General features: G+C 48.1%; 2 protein-coding genes across 5 annotated transcripts in view; one reads left to right on the forward strand and one right to left on the reverse strand.

The window, feature by feature from the left end:
• Positions 1–3,223, forward strand: part of CDC42BPG (CDC42 binding protein kinase gamma) — a 65,146-nt gene extending 61,923 nt beyond the window's left edge. For all 3 annotated transcript variants that reach the window (XM_073351939.2, XM_073351941.2, XM_073351940.2), the window contains one exon: positions 270–3,223. In XM_073351939.2, the coding sequence (XP_073208040.2) occupies positions 270–335 (66 nt within the window). In that variant the 3' untranslated portion in view covers positions 336–3,223. The remainder of the gene's footprint in view (positions 1–269) is intronic.
• SCYL1 (SCY1 like pseudokinase 1) lies at positions 2,824–23,378 on the reverse strand. 2 transcript variants are annotated; one of them, XM_073351944.2, is made up of 18 exons: positions 23,182–23,378; positions 21,415–21,555; positions 19,987–20,109; positions 19,393–19,613; positions 18,398–18,488; positions 16,934–17,089; positions 15,988–16,146; positions 14,924–15,031; positions 14,203–14,316; positions 10,909–11,064; positions 10,194–10,382; positions 9,886–9,961; positions 9,606–9,788; positions 6,873–7,012; positions 6,197–6,298; positions 3,736–4,038; positions 3,308–3,374; positions 2,824–3,225 (listed from the first exon to the last, which is right to left on the reverse strand). In XM_073351944.2, exons 1-18 carry the CDS (start codon positions 23,296–23,298, stop codon positions 3,101–3,103), a joined length of 2,571 nt encoding a protein of 856 aa, XP_073208045.1. In that variant the 5' UTR covers positions 23,299–23,378; the 3' UTR covers positions 2,824–3,100. The 2 variants fall into 2 exon arrangements, with proteins under 2 accessions (XP_073208045.1, XP_073208046.1); XM_073351945.2 differs by lacking the exon at positions 3,308–3,374 and having other exon boundaries at positions 3,189–3,225.
• Between the last annotated feature and the right edge of the window lie 580 nt (positions 23,379–23,958).

Consider the following 23,958-nt stretch of genomic DNA (forward strand, 5'->3'; position numbering starts at 1 on the left):
TTCTTTAACCTGTTCTTTCCCTATTTTGGCCTGTGTTCCTTTCCCCTTGTTGTTAATAGTAGTTGTGTTGAGTATCTGGTCTCCAGGAGCATTTTTAATGATGAAGCAAACAATAACTAACTGTCTTGGGGTCCTGATTTTGATTGAGGCCTCTGGGTGTTACTGTAACCCACATGGTAATAATCACAGGCTGCCCTGCAGTGCCGGCTCCTTGCTTTTGGCAGTCCCCCTCCACCCTACCCTTTTAACTCTTCTCTCATTCCTTGCAGATCTCGGATCAGACCCGCAGCCTCCACCTCTCCTTCAGCTCCAGCCACGGGAGCTCCAGTTCTTAAGGTGGCAGGACCGATGCCACAAACCAGACCCTCTTGCACATGATAATCTGTGTATTTTAGCTGGAGATGCCACCGCAAGGCGCTGTAACGTTGCTGCTGTCACCGCTGTCAGTAGAACATTCCCCTCGCTGAGGTTGTGCTCTGCAACCGGGGAATTTGTCCATCCTGTATTGAAATACATAAATGTTGGTACCAAAATATCTCCACCTATCTCCCTGCATCACCCAGACACACCACTTACTGTCTCTGAGACACCCCGTAGAGAGAGGAAGCTGCAATCCGCTAAGGGTTAAAAGTGACGATAGATCGCTTTCGCAAGGGAGAATAGCGCCTCCTTGCTTGCATTCCGTTCTTTGCCTCTGGATAGCCCAGTGGGATGATGCCCCAAGTGGTGAAAAGTGTGAAAGGGAGCAGGTGAAAGTGCCCCCTAACTTACCTGGGGAGTTGGAGCTGCACCGCCTGAAGAGCACACCCTGCTGGCCACGGGTAGTACTATCGCAGTACCTGGAACCACTAGAGCAGAAAGCATCAAAGATCATGGTGGGGGTGTTGCTTCTCCCAGAAATCCCCAAATCCTAGCAGCCATCTGAATCAGGGACGGATGCTGCTTTTTTTAAACTGCTGTTTAACACAAAGGAGTCCAGCTTGGGCCAGACTCTGATCTCAGTTATCATCTGTATCGATCCATTGGAGTAAATCTGGTTTCACAGGGCTCTATCTGGATCGTCTTGTGCCATTGTATATCCAGGGTTCTTTTTGAACTACTCAGGGATTGGGTTGCTTTGCTGAATCATCACGACATTGTTTAATCCTGCTTGTATTTCCTTAAACCTGTCATAGTTCTGCAAGAACCAAAGATGCTGAAACCAAAGATTATCGATTTCCATGCAAAGGAGGGAGAGAGAATCCTTCCAGGAATTCAAATTTTGGGGGACATTTATTTAAAAGTACAGGGTGGGTCAAAGACCGGATTTATTTAGGAAGCAAATGTGTAAATACTTGGACAACTGCACCATTAAATGCTGTGCAAAGATTTGCAGTCTGCTCTGTTCTGTACAGCAAGGGAGGATGTGCTGTAAGAAAGAGGGACAGAGGCAACTGATAATCTTTGATATAAGGATCATGGCTTGTGGGTGCATTTAAGGGGGTGTGATAATAGCGTGATTAAGCTTTGGAACAGTTGTCCAAGAATTGTGGACTGATTTTCCATTGCTGGCAGTTTTTACATCAGACAGGAAGACAAATGAGATGACATTAGTGGGCTCTTCTAGCTTTCAACGCTGTGACAATTACGTTTTGCCCATCTACATTACAAAGGCAGCATTAAAACTTGCTCGTGCCTCGGCTGTATTAGTGCAAGGTTTGGCTCAACTGTGTTATGAACAGATGAAAAACCCATGGCCCCCTGTTGTCAGTTATGGGTTTGCTGCAGTTGCAGAAGCCAAATGTGGGGTCCAAGCATCCGTTGCAGGCCCAGGGCTGCTGTAAGTGACCCTGCGTTTGCCAGCAGGCGTGATGGGATTTTATTTTAAATAGGTTACCCAAGTGCAAGTTCCAGCAAAGAGGGCCATGGTGCCTGAGCAGGAAAACAGCCTGGGAATCAGTGGGTGCCTGGCTGGCAGTGACCCGGGTGAGGGGGGCAAGGGGATGCGTGCTCTCTCAGTACAGGAGCTGCGGAAAAAACAGTGACCAGAAGCAAGTTGGGAAAATTCCCCCTCTGCGAGGGTGGGTCGCAGAACTGCCTCCTCTGTGCAGGGGCTAGTTTAAGGCCAGGCCCTTGGGAGACGCCCCCCTAGTGGTGCTTCCAACCGTAACACCTGCAGCTGAAAAAGCTGTCCAGCGCATGAGCCGTGGGACCAAGCACCTTTTAACCATAGTGAGAGTCTCCTATTGGTCATGGCTGTAACCAATGGGGAGGCAGGAGCTGGGAACAAACCCGGAAGTAGCTTCTGTGTGAGTGAGCGGCGGCTGTGCAGCATCTGGAGCAAAGGAGGAGAGTGAGCTGGAGCAGCAGGCGGGTCTGAGCGCACAGGGGCTTTTGCTGCTGGGGAGTCCCGGGCACAGCTCCGATGCCTTCGCCTTTCTCTCCTCCCAGCTGGGGCCCTCTAAGAGACTAGACTCTGTCTCTCTTTCTGTGTCTCTGAGACTCAACACTCTCATTTGTGTGTCTCTCTTTCAGTCCTGCTGTGGCTAAGAGCCTAGGCTGTGTGTGTGTTACTGTGGCTAAGAGACTAGACACTGTCTACCTCTTTCTGGCTTGCTGTGGCTAACAGCCTAGACATGCTCGCTCTCTGTGTGTGTGCATCTCTTGCTTGCTTGTTGTGGCTAAGAGACTAGACTCTCTCTTGGGGGGGTGTGTATATGTCTCATCTCTAAGAGACTAGCCACTCTGTGTGGGTGCGTGTCTCTCTCTAAGAGACTCGTCTGTAAAGTGCCTCTGTGTCTCCTTAAAAGAGAATAGACTCTTTGTTTCTGATTTAAACACAGATCATTTAAAATTAATTTATTCCTACACCCTTTATATACAACAAGAAAGACTGCAGCACATACAGGAAGAATGCAAAGAGCCACACAATCACAGGCCCCCATCTGCTTTTTACTGAGAAGCTGTACAGAATAAATACAGTAGAACCACAAGTTTGTGCATCTCTGCTTGCGAGTGTACCTGGTTGGTGGGGTGTCCTTATTGCTGATGTATGTATAAACTAAAATTCTAAGCGCATATGTACAAGCAAAAGCTAAAGCTTCCACTGCTCTGTTGCCTGTCAGTCCAGCTTCCTGGCACCCAGTTTCATAGGTCCCTTTGCCACCTTCCTGTCCGCCCGTTTAGCTTCCATCTCCTTCTTCCGCTCCTCTCGCTTCTTGCGTGCTAATTCTGCCCTGCTGAGACCTACAGAGACACAATAATTCCCAGCTAGTACAAACGGCTGGATGGAACAATCATGTGCAACTTTGCTTCTTCAGCAACTCACCCTGGTCAGAGTCCACAGATTCCCAGTTTTCCTCTGTACCCCAGTCGCCAATGGCATCCATGCTTCTCTGAAGTTAGACACAGAATTTGAATTCAGGGGACTTCTTCACAGTTATGCACTACACTGGGGGAGGCACTCAGTACACATTTATCTTTCTACACAGGAAGAGAAGGGAAGTAGCTAATCCCTAAACTGAGTGGGTACCCCACCCTGCCTTCCCCTGGAGCTTCAGTTAAACAGAGAGTGGGGTGATAACACGAGCCCTTCCCAGGCCTTTTGGGGATTTGTAGACCCCCCCCCCGCAACAAAAAACAAAACATACAATGTCACCCAGGGAGTCAGTGGCAGAGCTGGGAATTGACATACACACACACACACCCCTCCACACACACACCCCATCCTTGATCATGAGACATGGAGAAACTTACCTGGGTCTCTGTTGTTGACTTCTGAGTAGGGATTATGGAGAAGAAAGGATCTGGTTTCTCTACACTGGATGAGCTGTCCCAGTCATATTCGCTGGCCAGTTTGGTTCCTTCTGGTTGGGCCAAGGGAGCTTGCTGTGAGGGGGTCAGTTTCTGCACTGTCCCAGAACCAAAATCCTCCTCCCAGCTGTCCTCTGCCACGGAGCTTTGTCCCTGAGTGCCCCACTTCTTGTGACTCCAAGTAGATCCAACCTCCCAACCAGAGCTGGTCCAGTCTGATTCCTGTTTCTTGGAGGAGCTGCTGGTCTGTTAATGATAAGGGGGACGGGGGCAGATTGATCAGAGCAACCGGAAGAGGACAAATGAGCTACGAGACAGGAACTGAAGGGGCTTCTGGACTAGTCATATCCTACCTGCAAGATTTAGAAAAGGTGACTTTGAGCGCCCAGGCTCAACAGATAAAGGCCAGGAATGGGAAAAGACCCGCCCATCACCCTAGCCACACTGTCTTTCGTACTAGTAGGCACTTGAACAATGATTATTCCCATCTGAGGGCCGTACGGTGACTAAGGCAAGAAAGGCTGACAGTCTTAATTTAAAGACCACGATCAAATCGCCTTTTAACCTTCTCTGGAATAAACTAAACAGGCTGAGCTTCTCAAGTCTCTCCCTATAAGGGGGATTTTCCAGACACAAAATCCTTCTTATAGCTCTCTGCTGAGCTCTTCCAATTTGACAACATCCTTTTTGAAGTGTAGACACCATAACCAGACACAGTATCCAGTAATGTTGTCACCACTACCATAAACAGAGGTGATGACCCTTCCTTTACTCCTACTCGATATTCCCCTGCTTATACGTCCAAGATTGTTTGCGCCCTTTCAGCTCTAGCATTGCCCTGGGAGCGCTTGGTTATTTATCATGATGTTCAAGTTCTTTTTGGTGTCACTGTAGTCCAGGATACAGTTCCCTTGCCCCATTACAGTGATCTACATTTTTTGTTCCTAGATGTAATGATCCTTAGTTCTTATACAGCACTTTTCATCAGTAGACTTCAAAGCATTTAACAAAGGATTCATTATCCCCATTTGCCAGATGGGGAAACTGAGGCACAGATATTTGCCCAAGATCACTGAGCAAGCTGTGGCAGATAGAATCACAGAATATCAGGGTTGGAAGGGACCTCAGAAGATCATCTAGTTCAACCCCCAACTAAATCATCCCAGCCAGGGCTTTGTCAAGCTTGATCTTGAAAACCTCAAAGGAAGGAGATTCCACCACCTCCCTAGCTTAACGCATTCCAGTGCTTCACCACCCTCCTAGTGAAAAAGTATTTCCTAATATCCAACCTAAACCTCCCCCACTGCAACTTGAGACCATTACTCCTTGTTCTGTCATCTGCTACCACTGAGAACAGTCAAAATCCAACCTCTTTGGAACCCCCTTTCAGGTAGTTGAAAGCAGCTATCAAATCCCCCCTCATTTTTCTCTTCCGCAGACTAAACAACCCCAGTTCCCTCAGCCTCTCCTCATAAGTCATGTATTCCAGTCCCCTAATCATTTTTGTTGCCCTCCGCTGGACTCTTTTCAATTTTTCCACATCCTTCTTGTAGTGTGGGGCCCAAAACTGGACACAGTACTCCAGATGAGACCTCACCAATGTCAAATAGAGGGGAACGATCACGTCCCTCGATCTGCTGGCAATGCCCCTACTTATACAGCCCAAAATGCCGTTAGCCTTCTTGGCAACAAGGGCACACTGTTGACTCATATCCAGCTTCTCGTCCACTGTAACCCCTAGGTTCTTTTCTGCAGAACTGCTGCCTACCCATGTGGTTCCTAGTCTGTAGCGGTGCATTGGATTCTTCCGTCCTAAGTGCAGAACGCTGCACTTGTCCTTGTTGAACTTCATCAGATTTCTTTTGGCCCAATCCTCGAATTTGTCTAGGGCCCTCTGTATCCTATCCCTACCCTCCAGCGTATCTACCACCCCTCCCAGTTTAGTGTCATTTGCAAACTTGCTGAAGGTGCAGTCCACGCCATCCTCCAGATCATTAATGAAGATACTGAACAAAACCGGCCCCAGGACCGACCCTTGGGGCACTCCGCTTGATACCGGCTGCCAACTAGACATGGAGCCACTGATCATTACCCGTTGAGCCAGACGATCTAGCCAGCTTTCTAGCCACCTTATAGTCCATTCATCCAGCCCATATTCTTTAACTTGCTGGCAAGAATACCGTGGGATCCAGGAATAGAACCGAGGACTCCTAAGTCCCTGTCTAGTGCCCTATCCACTAGGCCACACTATTGCCCCTACAACTTTCCCAGTTGGTATTAGCTTGAGGGTTACTTGCTCCCTCCCAGAGATCATGGAGACCAAATGCACCAGAAAGGGATACCTGCACTTAAGACAGCATATGGTGTGGCATCAGAGTGATAGCATGTGCGGAAAGCCACCTACCATCCTGGTCCCAGGCTTCTTCAACGCCAAGGCTGGTTCTGACCACTCCGGTGTGTTCCAGTCATCTGGGCTCGCCTGCCCTTTGGATTGCTCAGCCTCTTGCTACAAGCAAAAGCACAGAAAATGAGGCACAGCACATGAGGAAGCAGAATCTCAAACCAGGCAGCAACAGATCCTACAGCTAATATGGCAGAAGTCACTGGATGGCGCTGTGGTGCATACTCATCTGCATATGAGCAGTGGCCAGTCTTGGAAAACATGCAACGCTGTTGTTAGCTTGGTGATGCATGTATGTATTCTTTTCAGGGAAGCTATTGCAAGCAGCGCAGGGGTATTTGCTGCCTGCCCTTAATCTTTTTAACTACAGCAGGTTCTTGGGGCAGAATTGCTTCTGGGAAACTGGGCATGGGGCACTGGCATCTAGGCTGAGAAATGTGAAATGGGATTGCCCCGCATGCTGTTTGTGACCACCCCTGTCCCAGGACTGCGCATGCAGTGTAAATAAATAAGTTACACTAAAAAATTGCCCCCACTCTACTAATTTCCCCACCAGACTAGAAGCTCCCAAATCTGCTCAGCTCAGCAGAGGGGGTTACAAGTCCTTACTCCAATCACTGAGGCAGCCCACCTATCATCCTCAAACAAACTCTATTGCAGACGGAAGTGCGCTGCTCACCTCCAGGCTCCCCCAGTCCTCATCGTCCCATCTATCTGTGGAGTTCTCTTCTTCCTCGGTCACATCCCCCTCCAGATCCCACCGGCTGGATGGAATGGGAGCTGCTGGCAACATCGCCGGGGAAGGGATGTTGCTGGCTCCTTAAAGACAAAAGCCCACAGTATTAGAAGGTGTCCTTTTTCTGACAGTGGCCAGCACTGAGCGCTTCAGAGGAACTGTGCCCAAGTTTTCTCATAACTCCTATTACAGCTAGGGCTTGTCAACACAGGGACTGCTATGGCTATACTGGCCAATTTCCCCAGGGGATCCTTTCCAAATCCCTTGTTCATTTAGTATTTTTATGTTAAAAGATGCTAATTGCTGCCATCACCTGAGTCTTGTATCCAAAAACAATCACAGCCCTAGTTACAGCCAATGGGTGCACCAAGCAGACGCAACGGAAGAAGCAATTAAGCCACTTTATGTAGTAGAGACAGCTACAAAGACTGGAGGGATCAACCAATGCATACAGCAGGTCAGAGCCAAGACCGCAGGGACTAGGAGATCAGTTGCAACCTGTGCGTGTTGGGAGGCAAGAAGCCCAGGGAAGCACCGAGTAGATGAGAGAGGAAGCGAGGGACAGAGCTGCTTGGGCACAGAGTGATAGACTCAAGGAGCTCCATCTATTTAGCATAACACAGAAGGTTTGGAGGTAACCTGATCCCTGTCTAAGTCCCCACATGGGGAACAGAAATTTGTCAGTGTAACACACAAAGACCTAACAAGATCCAATGGCTGGAAGTGGAAACTAGAAAAATTCAGACAAGATATAAAGCACACATTTTTAACAAGGTGCAGAGAGAATTGAGTTAAATCAGCAAGCAGAAAACTTGGATTTAAATCATCAATTGTTAAACTTGTTTTACATTTGTACTTTTAAATTATTTGCCTAACCAAAAGTTATTTTCACTGATTGTAATCATTAAAACATGCTGATTTGCAACTAAATATTGCCTTTACATTAAATGTGATGCTATTTTTTGCTAACCAGGTGGATGCACTACACATTTATTTAAGCAATTATATAGCTTAACATACATTTATTCAGATTCTTAATTCTTACTTTTTATTATTTTAGAAATGGCGAATAACAAATTTCTTATTTATCAGGCAATTAACTGTGATCTATGAAATTCAATTAAAAATGAGCAAAACCAGCTTTTTAATTTTTGTACTAGCTAAATAAAACTACGTTAAATGTGCTGGAAAATGAAAGTTTATTAAAAACCTATTTTGTATTTAAAACTAATTGATTTATTATTCATAGATTGGAAAAGGAAAAACAAGCTTTCCTGCTTTTTCAACTCCCAATCAGTTTCTTAACTTCAAATGAACTAGTCGTTGAACTGAACTTCTTGAATAAAGTGAAAAGAAGATATTCTCTCTGCATCTCCAGAAGAGCTACTGCTGTCAAAAGCTGGCTCAGTACTTCAACAAACTCTGGCTCCAGGTGCTTAGGTGGTGATTTCCACCAGTTAAGTGGTTTGATTTTCTTTAAAACTTTGGCACCACGTATATACTGCTTAATATTCTTTTTTTTCATTTAATTTAAATGCTTGACTCTAGTATTTTTAGGCCTTAACACAGTTTATCAAGATTTCAAATTTAATTTTAAGTAGGTTTACTTTTTAATTAATTTAAATTAAAAAAATCTGATTTCTTCGATTATTTTAATTTAAATCATTCATTTTTATCTACCATGACAGTGAGGGTAATAGAACAAGTTACCAAGGATTGTAGTGGATTTTCCATCAGTCAATTTTTAAATCAAGATGGGATGTTTTTCTAAAAGACCTGCTCTATTTCAAATAGGAGTTAACACAAGGAAATCCTATGGCCTGTATTCCAGCAGAAGTCAGACCAGATGACCGCAAGGTCCCTTTCTGGCCTCAAACATCTGTGAAAAGCTCGCTAGCAGGGCAGATTTGAGGATTTCTGAGCAGGAAAACGGCCTGCTGTTGTTGGGTTCTCCTGTGGTCAGGGAAATGGACTTTGTGTGCATTTGTTATAAATAAACAAGATTACACCAAGATTAAAGTTGGGCAAAACAAAAATTCAGCAAACGGTAAATTAGCTAAAACTGCATTTTGAGGGGCACTAAAATTATATGCCATATTCAACCTTAGCTTGCAAATAGTTTCAGTTAAAAAAAATGGATTTCTTCCCCCCCGCAAAAATGTCAAAACTAAGAGTTTTGACACTTTCGACTTTTTGTTTAGAAAAGTTTAATTTACAAATGTAGCTAGATTAATTAAAAAATAAACAAACAAAAAATGTTTTGTGTTTGTCATTTTGCTTCAGGTGTTTTTTTGAGCTGAAACAAAGTTGTTTTCATTTCAGCAACCATCACCCTCACCCCCGTCAAAAAAAAAATCACATATTCGCTCAGCTCTAACTAAAAATATACCTGACTTGCGTCACTGATTTCCCCTTTTCTGGAAACTACCTTGCAAAGTCTCAAATACTGACCAACTGCTTGAGCCAGAGGGGCAACCATCCTTATTATTACACTCTGGCTAATCTTCTGTAGGTTAACTGCGTGTCACGCAAACACGTATTTCCTTCTATCGCTTGAGATGGTGCTGCTGGCTTCAGTGCCATTTGCTGCATGGCTACTCAATTCTTTGATGCCACCACCCCAGGGTGAATAAAGCCCAATGCAAGCTTTGCGATTACAACTGTGCAAAGACTGACCGATACTGGGTGGCTCCAGTGCGGCTCCAGTGGGAGTTTCCACAGCTGTTTGTTCTACCGTGGTCCCGGCGTTTGTTCGGATTAGCTTCGACGTAAGCGATGAGACCCCTGTCACGGCCCAGCCTGCCCAGCTGGCAGCTGCTCCCATCCCAGGGCTCGTTGATGCTGCGTGAACATCCTTCTCTGCAAAGGGAGCAGAAAGAAAAGGGGAAAAACGTCCATTAGTTCCGTTTGGTGTTTAAATGCCTGAAAACTTCAGCACAGTATTAGGATCTCTCACCCAGTTCAGAGAGCTGAGATGGGTCTTCAGAGACGGTTTCTAGCTTAGTCACGAAGCTTCGAATGGCCTTGAAAGTCTAGGAGATTGAAGTTATTTTATTATTATATGCTGTAGAGATACCCTCTCCAGACAGTGGGAGCCCTTGTTGCACCAGTGACTGTACAGACACCCAACTGAGATTGGGTGCCACCATCACACTGGATGCTAGAATGGACTCGTCCAAGCTTTAAGGCCCCCGTTGTGCTGGGCATCAGAGCTGGAAGTTTGGAATTGGCAGCTCTGCAAATTTCACTGCAGATCCAACTCACCTGATCCCTGACTGTCTTTTCAGGGTCAACTGTCAGCGCACAGAGAACCGGCAGGATTTTGAATGCGCAGTCATTCATAGAGTAGAAGTTGTGAGTGGCAGCGAATCCCAAGACGCCCGCTGCCCGGGAGGGAGCAAATGGGTCTTTTGTGGCACGGCTGAAGGCAGAGATCAAAACTCTTTGTCTAGTCTGGAAATAAGAGAATGGGCAACTTATTATGTGTATTATGGTAGCACCCGGGAGCCCCAGTCACAGATCCATTGTGCTAGCCATATGCACAAACACATAAAAAAACAGTCCCTGCCCTGAAGAGCTTTCAATGTAAATAGACTAGACAGACACAGAGTGGTAGAAAGGAAGATTATCCCTGTTTTACAGCCAAAGAACAATGAAGTGTTTTGCCCGAGGTTACACTGACTTTGTAGCAGAGCCAGGAATGAAAGCCAGGCCTTCCAGGCTCTGGCCTGGTACTTTAACCACAAAACCCTCCTGTCCCCTCCTCCTGAATGCTAGAGCGTTGCTGGGATCTATAATCCACAATTCCTCACTTAAAGATGACCACAATCTTCCTCTGCATCATATGAAGCCTTGGTGGGAAATAGGCATTTTAAAGGGAAATCATCCTGGGAAAGAAACCAGGGTCTGTGTCCCTATTTTCCCCATCCTGCCAGGCATCGGGTCCCTCTGGAGTGCAGGAAACGGTCTCACTACTCACGCTGGCATTGAGGTAAGGACCGATCTTTCCAAGGCACACGGTGGTGTTGCAACGAATGGGCCCCTGGTCATCCTTGGCCTGCAGACGGGCAAAGTGCTTCATCAGCTCCATATTGAGATTGTTCTCGTTCAGCTTGGGGGCCAGCAGCAGCATCGACTGTGAAGGGAGGAAAGAGGCTGGTCATGGGGTAGTTCAGGTCTAATAATATCTAGCTCTTACATAGCACTTGTCATCAGTAGCTCTCAAAATGCCTTACAAAGGAGGTTGGTACCATTATCCCCATTGTATACATGGGGAAACTGAGGCACGGGGCTGTTAAAGTGATTTGCCCAAGGTCACCCAGCAGGCAAGTGGGAGAGACAGGAATTTAACCCAGGTCTCCTGAGTCCCAGTCTAATACCAATCCATTAAGCCATGGTGCCTCCCTAGCTCGTAGGATGTGTTGATAGTGTGGCTAATAACAGGGAGTAACTCCTGAAGCATCCCTTGTTGTACAGCTATTGTAGGGCTTTTATCCTCTGTAGGACACTAGGATTATGCAACATTTATATTGCAATAGAACTTAGAGGATTTGGGCCCCATTGTGTCAGGCACTGTACAAACAAAATAATTATAGTTGGACGAAACCTTTTTGACAAAACAGAAAAACAGTCTGGTGGAAACTGAAACAATGTGAGGGAACATGGTTTTTGATAAAATTCTCAATGGGAGAAAGTCAAAGCGATTTGTTTAGACTGTTTCAACCGTATCTTTTAATTTTATTTAGTTTCTACTTCTATATTATAATAATTTTAATATTAGATTATATATATTGTATTGACTTACATTTCATATTTTATAGTGCTTAGACAAACCAAACTATTTCAGCATTATTGATATAAAATGAGAGGCTAAATGATTCACATTTTCATTTTATTTCGCTAACTTTTATATTATATTAATTTTTAATTCATAGTATAATTTATATATTGTTTGGACATAAACTAAATGCTTTTACCTTATTAAAATGAAACAATTTGATATTACCAAGACAAAACGTTTCAATGGCTCCAAATCAAAATTTTTCAGAGCTTAACAAGTCTGTGGAAAATTTAGGAATGAGAACAAAAATCATTTTTGAAATGTCATAATTTGCCACAGAACGGAAATTCCATTTCCCAGCCAACTCTAATCAAAAAGCACTCCCTGCCCCCAGAGAGCTTAACAACGAGTCTGGACCCCCTTGTTTCAGGCACTGTACAAACAGAGAACAATGGTAGTATCTGTCCCAAAAATCAGGCAACAGAGTGACATCCCTTGGGGTTTGGATCTGACATTATGTCCTGCAGTGACAGACATTTCTACTGCCCTTTGTCTGCCAATGAACCCCTTAGGATAGTGGCAAGGGTTGGGTTAAACCTCATTAAAACCTTGATTAAAGGTAGTTGTAAGAAGCTATTCAAGCTTCTTTATGGACTCAGAGCTGAAACATTAGGGGGCCTGCAAACAAAACCTGTGTTTTGGCACATGTGAGGCCACTCAGGCATTTGAATTCAGGGGGCAGAGGGACTACCCTGGGTATTGTTTTAGTAGAGGGGTGAGAAGAGAAAACAGCCAGGAAACACCACACAGAGAAGCACTGAGAGAGGGCCCTGAGAAGACGCCAAGCGAGAGCTTTTGAGCAGAGTGCTGGCTGAAGCAGCTGGGAGCAAAGAAACTTCAAACAAAGAGATGTCCTTTTGTTTGATTCCTGCTGTGTTCAGAGAAACAGCACTTTGTACATTCTTTGTAAATAAACAGGATTGCATCAAAGAAAACCTGATGCGATCATATATTTCTCCACCTAACCAAACAACCTGCAGGACCCCAAATTTTGGCTAACCACTTGGGTCAAAAAGGGGTAACATCCAGCTCTTAACATTCATATATCTCAGAGCAGTTTACAAAGGAGGATCACTATCACTATCTACATTTTTCGGATGGGGGAAACAGACAGGTGGGTGACTTGCCCAAGGTAAGTGGCAAAGCTGGGAACAGAATACAGGCCCAAGGGGGGAGGGAGGGGGAAAAGAGGACTCAGATAGAGACATTGGAAAGGGGTCTAGTTTTCAGAGGGTGGGTGCTCAGTACTTTCTGCAAATCAGGTCTCTTTCTAAAAGGCATCTCAAATCAGGCAACCAAAATCACTAGTCACTTTTGACAAATCCTGGCCCAGATCTCCTGAATCCTTGGTCCAAAGCACTATCCACAGACCATATTGCCTATCTATCCAGCCAGTGTACACAGCAGAAAGTGCACCCTCTGAAACTGACATGACTCAGGACAGACTTGTCTGAGGTTCTTTATGGGAAAGACTGTCCAGATCATGCAAACCAGTATCACATAAAACCTCCTCCCCATGCAGAGGTAAGAATTAGCAACAGGGTCAGACAAGATCAATAGTCCAGAGTAGCATCATCCTCCCCCTTAACTCCACCCCATCAGCATCCTTCAAGAAGGAGGAACAGAGCAACCCTGAAATTGATTCCCAGATTATAAAGTCAGAAGGGATCACTGTGATCACCTAGTGTGACCTGTATAACACAGGTCACAGACTTCTGTATGTTAATTCCTATTTGAACCAGAGCAGATCAGTTAGAAAAACATCCCAGCTTGATTTAAAAATTATCAGTGATGGAGAATCCACCACATCCCTTGGCAAGTTGTTCCAATGGTTATTCATCCTCACTGTTAAAAATGTGCACCTTATTTCCAGTCTGGCTTTTTCTAGCTTCAACTTCCAGCCACTAGATCTTGTTAGGTTTCAGAGTAGCAGCCGTGTTAGTTTGAATCCGCAAAAAGAAAAGGAGTACTTGTGGCACCTTAGAGACTAACAAATTTATTTGAGCATAAGCTTATGTTCAAATAAATTTGTTAGTCTCTAAGGTGCCACAAGTACTCCTTTTCTTTTTGTAGATCTTGTTAGACCTTTCTCTGCTAGACCGAAGAGCCCATTAAAAAGATTTTGTTGCCCATGTATGTACTTACAGACTGTGACCAAGCCGCCCATTAACCTTCTCTTTGATAAACTAAATGGATTGAGCTCCTGGAGTCTCTCACTATCAGGCAGGTTTTCCAACCCTTTAAGCATTCTCCTGGCTCTTCTCTGAACCCTCTCTACTTTATCCACATCCTTCTTGGAAGTGTGGACATCAGAACTGGACACAATATTCCAGCAGTGGTTGCACCAGTGCCAGATACTGAGGTAACAGAACCTTCCTACTCGAGATCCCACATTTATACATCCAAGATCACATTAACCCTCTGTTGTTCTACCTTCACGGTCTGCTCACGAATGGCCGGGTTGGTGTCCAGGAAGCCATGCACAACATGGGGAAAGATCTGGGTGTTGACGGTGGGTTCGTTGAGGTATTGGATGAAGTTTTCCATCTGCAACACACACACACACGCATGTGCCGCCAGTCAGGACTTAATGTTTGGTGTAGTGCTGAGCAAGATCAATGCACAGTCAAAATTAGCAGGGCTCCACACCATCTGGGGAGAGCCAAGAGGAGAACTCAGATGTCCTGATTCCCAATCTCCTGTTCTAAGCCCTTGACATCACACCTTTCCACAGCCAGGAAAAGATCCAGAAATCCTGGCTCCGAGCCACCCCTGCAGCACGCTTCTTCCCACAGCTCGGCACAGAACCCAGGCGCTCTAATTCTCAGTCCCCTTGTCCTAACAACTAAGTGAAGTGATACTCTCTCCCAAAGCAGAATCCAAAAATCCAGTCTGCTAATTCTTTGATCTAGCCACAAAACCACTCCCCTCTCAGGGCTGAGAGTAGAACCAAGGAATCCCAACTCCCATTCTCCTTGGTTCTAACCACTAGACAGGCACCATTCCCCTCCCAGAGCCAGGAAGAGAACCCAAAAGTTCAGACTCCCCGTCCCCTCCCTGTTCTAACAAGAACAGAAAAATACTGCTCCTGCTAACCTGTCTGAGCCCTGGATCCACCCAAGTGCACAGATGCGAAGTGAGGCTGATCACTGACCTGCTGCAGCAGCCGTATCCTCATGGCTCGGTCGGTGGAGGAGAACATTTTGACAATGACAGGAATGATCTTCTGCTGATACTCTTCAGTGTTCAGGAACTTCCCCACCTGCAACAACACTGGAAGTTAAAGAGGAGGCTTTGATCCTGAAGGAGATGAGGGGCATGCAAAGCTTTAGTGCGGAGACGGAAAGTGGTGAGGTGGGCCCATGAGCCTTCCAGAGATAAGATACTCCTAGCTGGGCCACACCAAGAAATTCATCTGTAGATGTTCCTGGAGTACTGATGTCAGCTCTTGGCATCATCTCCTCCATGGTCCATGTATCTTGGGAATGGAGTCCCCGTCTTTCCACACACACACCCTGCAAGGTCATGTGTCAGTTGATGAGGAATGTGTAGTAATGGCACACCTCTCTGGCCTCAGTTTCCCTTTTCCTGGCATGAGCTGTGGTAAAGTAGGGGAGGCGGGGGGGAGTGACAGAGCACACAGAGCCCTGGCATGGAGGGAGAATCAAGGACTCTGATATAGGTGAAGTGAATGTAGCACATCCAGCCTGCCATGAGAGGTGGGCGTTGGAGGGAGTTGAATGAGAGGGTGGTTCACAGGGCACTTGTTGGGGAAATGGAGCGATGCAAGGACCCCTGGTGTATGCAATGTGTGCAGCCTACAGAAGCTACGAACCGCGCGACCCCTTAATAGGGCAGTTTAGTCCTAAAATGCCTCTCTCCCCCAACCACACCAACTTCACTGAGTCACAGGTTCAAACTGGTCCCTCTAGGGCTCTAGCCAACAGAGCAACAGTCGGTTCCCACTTTGAACTGGCCCTATAGGGTTACTTTGTGTTTGCCTGTCTCCTCCCTGTCCCTTCCACAGGTCCTGCTCAGTCGCAGATCTCCAGCACCAACTGCTCTCCCCTCCCCACAAGCAAAGTCCGCTTGCCAGCAGTCCTTGCTCACTCTGGGAACTACAATCCTCAGAATGCCCAGAGACAGGAAACAGGCCGGTAGCCCCATCCCGTCACAAGATGTAAACAGGGGAATGCCACCATCAGAACAGCAGCTCACCTTGAAGAGTGGGGTTAGGATGACGGCACCAGCACTACCAAACTCAAAGGCCGTCAGCAGTTGTGGGAGGATCTTGTGCCGGCAGAAATCTTCGGGGAAGGTGTCTAGGTTGTTGCTCAGCTCCTGGAAGAACTTCTGCCGTGCTGCTGGTTCCTTAATCTGCCGGGGCAGGGGGAAAGGGAAATGGGGTCACTGGGTCAGACTAGCCTGCTTCTTGTGGCTCCATTCTGCCCTTTGGGGCTGCCAACAAGACAACCAATGCAATCGTGGTTTGGATGGCGCAGTCTCCTCTCTCACTAGGAAATGGTTGGAAATACAGCAAGTTCTTGTTCTACCATACAGGGGCATGAATTTCCAGATCTGCTAACATGGGCTGGAGTTGAACCAGTGACTTAAAGCTGAAGTGGTCTTTATCCTATTTAACCCTGAACCAGCCAGTCCCTCCCACAACTTGGGGCCACATCAGAGCTAATGCTTTGTGGAATGAAAAGACACCTTACCCCTTTCCCTGCCCCCTACGCCAACCAGTCCCCCTACCCTGCAGCAGGATTGATGCCGGTACTCCCTAGAGAGGAAAGGCCTCAAATCCCATTCCCCACCTCCCTGATCCAGCCAGTCTTCCCCTCAGAGCTGGTGCCCTCTGGAGAGGAAGGGCCTCATATTCCATTCCCCACCCCAGCCAGTTCCCTCTCAACCTCCCCCTAAAATTAATTGTGCTCCAGAAGCCACTTTTCCCCACCAAGCGAGCATATAACGGAGCCGAGACAAAGGTCAGTACTGCCCAAGGCAAGTTCAATGGGTCCATAAACCAATGCAGGGGGTCCTCAAGTCCCAGCAATTGATTGGACACTCTCTTGGGCACCTCTGGCCTACACAGAGGAGCTCTAATACTATACTTTCCACCCCTCCAGAATGGGGGCAACAAGGCTACCACCATCGCTCTCACCTGGATCTCTTCCAGGAAAAGGTTGGTCTCTACAAAGCTGTTCTTCATGAAGCCATTGGGGCCCCGGCAGTTCTGGAGGAACTTGGCAGGGTTGGGACGGATTTTGGGGTTGGCCCCCACCAGTTCGCAGTAGTGGGGGACCAGCGACTTGGGGATCTGGAGAGAGGATACACAGATTCTACAATCAGGAAGAGGTGTCCCTTGTGTGTTAAGCATTCGCTATGGATACTAATTAGTTTGAGATCTTTTCAGCTTGGATAGCAAAACAGTTGACAACAGCCAATGGATCTCATTATCCCTGTTTTAGGAATGAGGAAACTGGGGCACAGGGAGACAGGCTGAGCTGCCCAAGGTGACACAGCAACTCCATGGCAGAACTGGGAAGAGAACCCAGGAATCCTGACTCATGTTCCCACCCCTCCCAAAGCTGGGGATAGAATCCAGGAATCCTGGCCGCTTCCCCTCCCCCACACTAATCACTAGACTTTCCACCCCTTTCCCTCCCAGAACTGGGAGTAGAACCCAGGAGCCCTGACTCCCAGCCCCTCCTGCTCTAACCCCTAGACCTCACTCCCCCTAGAGTTCCCAGTCCTGTGCCCTATCTATTGCACCCTACTGCTATTCTACAGCACAACCACAAAACTCTTTACCAACCCATTTGAAATTGCACAGCTCCGTAAGGGACTGCTTAAGGAATAGTAGCTGCACAGAGGCTGCCTAAAGCAGAGAGTGATCTGCAATCCTTGTCATGCTCCTATAAGTTTGGCCAATAAACAAAACAGAAGGGCCACTATTTAGCCACAGGATGGACAGACACAGGGCAATATGCTACCAGTTCCCCAAAAATGCACCTCTATAGAAAACCGCATTGACTCACCCTCACATTAACAGGGTGAAGCTGATGGTTAGCTCTGGGGCATGTGGCCTAGCAAACTGGGACAAAGGAGACTTCGGTTCTATTCCTGGCTCTACCATTGGCCTGCTGGGTAACATCTTGCCCCCTTTGTGCCTCGGTTTCCCCATCTGTAAAATGGGAATAATGAGTCTAACCTCCTCTGTAAAGCTTCTATGATCTACTGATGAAAACTGCTACATAAGAGCTAGAGTCTATTATTACTGAAGTCAATGGGGCCTGAAAAACACATTCTCCCCTCACAGCGTATTGCGAAACCCACCAGCAATCAACTTTCCCTGCCCTTCCGGGTGTAACCCAGATCCATGTGGTGCTCTGTCCCCCTCTAGCCATGGCTGGGCCACAGACAGAGGTTGATGAGTCTGCTACAGCCTGGCTCTTTTAGCACACGTCACAGAGGCTCCTGATTCTGGGTTTGATTCCTGTCGCCAACAACCCACCCAGAGGTGTAATATTACAAGTAGAGGGATTGTAGCCAGGCAGATCTGCTGATTAATTACTTTGCCAGGCCCTATCAACAGAGTGGGTGGGAAGGGGATTGACCACATTACCTTGCCAAGGGATCGCAAGGAGGACGGACGGGGCAGGGTGCCATTGAAAACCTCCCAGATGAGGCAGCCAAGACGCCACATGTCCGCAGACCTGGCACAGCAGAAGAACCAATGTAACTTTCCCAGTGATTTCCCCATGGGGAAGGAAAGTGCAACCCAGCTGTATTTTGCATAGCATGATCCACACAAACTACACCCCCAAGACACTTTAGGGTTAGGCAGAAGGGTTATGCAGGAAAACAAACAATAGAGGAGCTTGAAATGAGACAGAGGCTCTTGCATGCGCGTGCACACACACTGACTGGATACACAGAACGGGGAGTAGAGGGGGATACAGCAATTCTGTTCGGAGACAGGTGTCTTGCACACACAGAGAAGAGGCAGGTGCCAGGTGCACTGAGAGGAGAGCAGAGAGAGATGCAGGGAGGAGGATTCCTGAGGGCAAGGGGCTGCAGAGGAGAAGGTTCTTGCACATGCACACAGCGGGACACTGTGGAGAAAGAAAGACCAGGTCATGGAGGGTGACTGGAGAAAGACGGCAGAGTGAGTTAACAATGAGGAGGGTAATATGGAACTGGTCCCTGAAATAACAATAAAACCCCAGCAATGCATGTACAGAACAATAAGCAGAGCTCAAAGCCTCTCCCTTCCAGAACCTGGGCTTTGTTAGTTATTGGGCTCAGTGCAGGAATCACAGAGAGAAATTCTCTGGCCTGTGTTAAACAAGAGATCAGACATAATGGTCCCTTCTGGTCTTAACATCTACAAATCTATTTGTATTATGGTCATGTCTAGAGAGGCCCCGACAGAGATTGGGAGGCCTCTGTCGTGCCGGCTGAGCTGCAGATCTCACTCAGCTGAGATCAGGGGGCCCATCGTGCTCGGCACTGCACAGTCACACAGTGAGAGTGAGTCTCTGCCCACAAAGAGCTTACAGTCTAACTAGATAAAAGGGTGGGAGGAGATTAACGGGCCCTGCCCCATCTCCCACTCACCATTTCTCCCCAGGGATTTTGCTGTTATCTGTTTTCTCTGGTGGGTCGTATCTCTCCAGCTCAGAGATCCCTTTCCGAGGCGGGGTGTTGTCACCCTGGGTCGAGTACATGTAATCCAGGCCACCCAGCTTCCACTCACCAGCGCGGTCCACAAAAACAGCAGCCATGCACACATTATTGTGGATGAGGTTGCAGTCGTTCACCAGGAAGCTGAGCGCTTTCTGGAAAGGCAAGGGAAGGACAAGTGAGAGGAGCAGTCAGCTGGGAGCCCCGTGAGGGGAATCTTAGAGACAGAATGGTCTAGTTGAGGGGTGGGATACTGCCATTAAATAATTAGCCTGAGACCACTATTGTCTAACCCCACTCCCATAATTTCCAGCAACTGTGAAAATTTAAAATCAATAAAAATTGAAAAACAGGTTAAAAATAAAGATCAATATTATCTGTCAAAATTAAAAACAATAAAAATCTAATTCTGCCACGTTTAATTAAAACTGAGTGGCAACCAAGACTAGGGGCTGTGGGCAAAGGAGTTGGTGGTTTAGGATTTTCTATACAGACACAACCCATCTGCTTGAGATCACTGTATCTTACCACAATCTGATGGAGGCCCCACGATATCTCCTGTTCATTTAACCCTCCAGAGTCTGCTTTCGACTTCAGGTAAGTACTCAGAGATGTCACAGGCTCTGTCACCACGTGTAAACATTTTTCTGTCTATCCCCCCCCCCGCAAAAAAAACACCATGTTTCTTTTTGTTACAGAAGCACCCAGAGGCTCCAAGTGAGATCGGAGCCCCTTTGTGCTGGGCACGTTATTATTAGTATTACGGTAGCATTGTAGCCCCAACCAAGATCAAAAGGTCCTGTTGGACCTGGCGTTGCACAGACCACCCCCACAAATGAGACTGGGGTCCTGTCGGGTAGGACGCCACAGAGACCCCCGCAACTGAGATCAGAGAGGCACTGAACAGCCCACCCCCACCTGAGACTGGAGACCCCTGTTGTATCAGGCACTGCACAATCCCCATCCAACTGAGACTGGGGCTCTGTTGTACCAGGCACTGCACAACCCCCTTCTAACTAAGATTGGGGTCCCTCTTGTGCCAGGCACTGCACAACCCCCTCCAACTGAGACTGGGGCCCCCATTGTGCCAGGCACTGCACAACCCACCCCACCAACTGAGACTGGGACCCCTGTTGTGCCAGGCACTGCACAATGCTCTCCTTTCCCCCATTAATTGAGATCAAGGACCCCTTAGTGCCAGTCACTGTGCAGAATCTCCCAACCAAAATAGGGGACTGCCTCCATCCCAGACACTGCACAGACACCACCTCCCAACAAGATCAGGGACCCCCATTGTGCCAGGCTCCACACAGATCCCCCCACAAATGAGATCAAGGGATGCTTAGTGCCAGCCACTGCACAGACACCACTGCCCCATCCCCATTAGGGGGTCCAGCATGCAGCCTCTGGCATAGCAAAAGGCCCAGATCTCTGTCAGGATCCATGCGGTACCCTAAAGAGGATCTCCAATCTTGTTCAGGGTTGCTGGGGCCTACCATAATACAAGTAAACAGATAATAAATAAATGCATCCACTATAGGAAGACAAAAGTGCAATACACTGGGCTGTCCCACTGCAAGCTGGACATGTCGGGTGACACTGCTTTATCCAGATTCAGGATTTGCTGCAGTTTCATAAAGGCAGTGGATAAATAACATAATTCCATACAGTATCAATCCAGCATCCTAAGCATTGGTGTTTTTCAGGCTAGGAAACACACTCTGGGGAAGAAATCACTCTTTACCCTGCGCCCTTTACTCTGTGCCATTCTGGGGCAGAGATCACCCTTTACTCTGTGTCAGATGTGATACAAATCCAGCCCTGAACTGTTCAGGGCCTCAGACATCACCGCAATAAAAAATCATAATCCTCAAAGACTGCAGACATAGTCACAATATGAAATCACAAATATAATGGACGGTAGGTACTGCCACAAATAAAAATCATAAACAATACCTCCAATCCATCGATGTAGGACAGAATATTGGGGTGCCGGAGGGTTTTTAAGCGTTTGAAAGCTGCCTTGGCGACCTGTGTCTGTTCATCCGAATTAGGTTTAATTTCATAGACAAAAACAGATACCAGATCCCCTGTGGTCTGAAGAAAAACAAAAAAGTGTTATGTGCTATTTATTTAAGGGTGTCTATGATCCTATAGTATCTGAGCAGAGCTATTTTCCCCAATGTACAGATGGTGAAACAGAGGCACAGAAAAAGGATGTGAAGCTTGCCAGAAGTTGGGAATGGGTGACAGGGGATGGATGGATCACTTGATGATTGCCCTATTCTGTTTATTCCCTCTGAAGCACCTAGCATTGGCCACTGTCAGATGATAGGATACTGGGCTAGCTGGACCTTTGGTCTGAGCCAGTATGGCTGTTCTTATGTTCTTACTTGCCCAAGGTCACATGGGAAGTCTGTGGAATTGAACCGAGGTCTCCTGTGTCCCATGCTGGCATCCAAATTACTGGCTCATCTTTCCTCCCTTGTGGGGGTGGCCGGGGATGCGGAGTCAAGGACAGTCTGTTTGGGGGAGGCAATGTAGTTTAGTGGACAGAGCATTGCACTCACAAGACTTGGGTTCTATTCCAGGCTCAGCTACTGGCTTGCTAGATGACATTTGGCAAGTTCCATCCCTGCTCTGTGCCTCAGTTTCCCCACATGTAAAATGGGGATAATGATACCAACTTGCTTTGAAAAAGGGTTTTGTGATCTACTGATGAAAAGCTCCATATCAGAGCTAGGTATTAAATAATTATTACTATTATTATTATATGGACCCTATAATGAGGGTAACCGTGTCTGCCTCTGGGTGGAACACAGCAGCCACTTTGGAAGCAAGCCAAACCCTCCCATTTTCATGCTGCTGTTTGTCCCCTGACCCTAGGGGACAAGTAGTACTAGATCCTTGGATGTCCCCCAGCTGCTTTGGAAAGTGGGATGGGGGTGGGGGGGAGACCCTTGAGACTAAGGAAGAACTAGAGAAGCCCTCAATTGGGGTTCCCTGGGCCCTTTATTTTTGGGGATGCTCAGGAATGGGGAGAGCTTGGAGGGACCCTGAAAATCCTTGTTATCAGGGGAGGAAGAGCCTAGGGGGCCGTCTGAAACGTCCTTCCATCTTAGTGGCAGCCCCGGAACCCCCTCTATCCTTGATAACGGTATCTGAGTGGGGGCTTGGACACACCCTCCCATAAACCAGGGGAGAAGCAAAACTCTGGGGATCATTAAACACCTCTTCTGCTCTAGGGGGTCCTGTAAACCCTGCCTTCGTCCAAAAGCTCTTTGAAACTCCCCTTTTACACCCAGAGGAGGGCTTGACCCCCCCCCAGCCATACCCCACCTCTAGCTCAGGCTAGGGAAGAGAAGCCTGGATACCCTCTACACCCCGGCCTAGGGATGAGGGCCTGGAAACCCACTCCTGAACCCCGGACTTCGGGGGCGGGGGGGGGCTGGAAACCTCCCCCCGTATCCTGGGTTGGGGACCTTGGAAACCCCTGTACCACGGGCTGGAGAGGGGGAGGCCTGGAAACCTACCTCCCCCCCCGTACCCCTGGCTGGGGAGCCTGGAAATCACCACCTCCGTACCCCGAGCTGGGGAGGGGGAGGCCTGGAAACCTCCCCCTGTGCCCCGAGCTGGCGGTCCCGGTGGCGGCCGCTCCAGGCTAGGGAGGCCCCGCCACGTCAGGCGAGCAAAGGCCGGACCGGGCCCAACGAGGGGATTCACCTTCCTCCTGCCCCGGTGCAGCTGCCAGGGCCCCGCGGGCTCTCCCCGCTCCGCGCCCGCCTCCGCGCCGAACTCATAAGGGAAATCCCGGACCGGGTCCCGGGAGAAGAACCACATCGTCCGGCCGGGCCGCTCCGGGACCGGGATCCGGCTCCTCCGGGCTGCGCGGAGCGGACAGGCCGCCAGAGGGCAGCAGAGAGCGCGGCGCTGGGGGCGGGGGAGGAGGCTGGGAGGGGCTGGGGGCAGAGCAGGGGAGCAATGATGGGCGGGGGGAGGCCTGGCGCAGAGCTAAGCCCGTCGGCTGCCCCGGCCGACCCCCAGCAGCCGCAGATTCTGGTAGGGTGCAGAAGGGCCTCCTCGGCCGCTGGCGGACCCGACCGCTCCTGCCAGCTGCCGCCTTTGCTTTGCCAGTGGAGCCGTCCAGGCACAAAGAATCATAGAATATCAGGGTTGGAAGGGACCTCAGGAGGTCATCTAGTCCAACCCCCTGCTCAAAGCAGGACCAATCTCCCACTTTTGTTCCAGATCCCTAAATGGCCCCCTCAAGGATTGAACTCACAATCCTGGGTTTAGCAGGCCAATGCTCAAACCACTGAGCTGTCCCTCCCCCCCAAAAGAGGTGACCTGATTGTCCACAACATCCCACAGCAAGGCGAGTGACAGCCTGGGAATGGGACCCAGGAGTCCTGCCTCCCAGTCTCTACTCCAGCTACTAACCCAGACTCTGCTCCCTGAGTCACTGGAAAGCTCATGCTCAAATAAATTGGTTAGTCTCTA

This window comes from Lepidochelys kempii, chromosome 7, assembly GCF_965140285.1.
Source record: "Lepidochelys kempii isolate rLepKem1 chromosome 7, rLepKem1.hap1, whole genome shotgun sequence".
Taxonomy (NCBI): Eukaryota; Metazoa; Chordata; order Testudines; family Cheloniidae; genus Lepidochelys; species Lepidochelys kempii.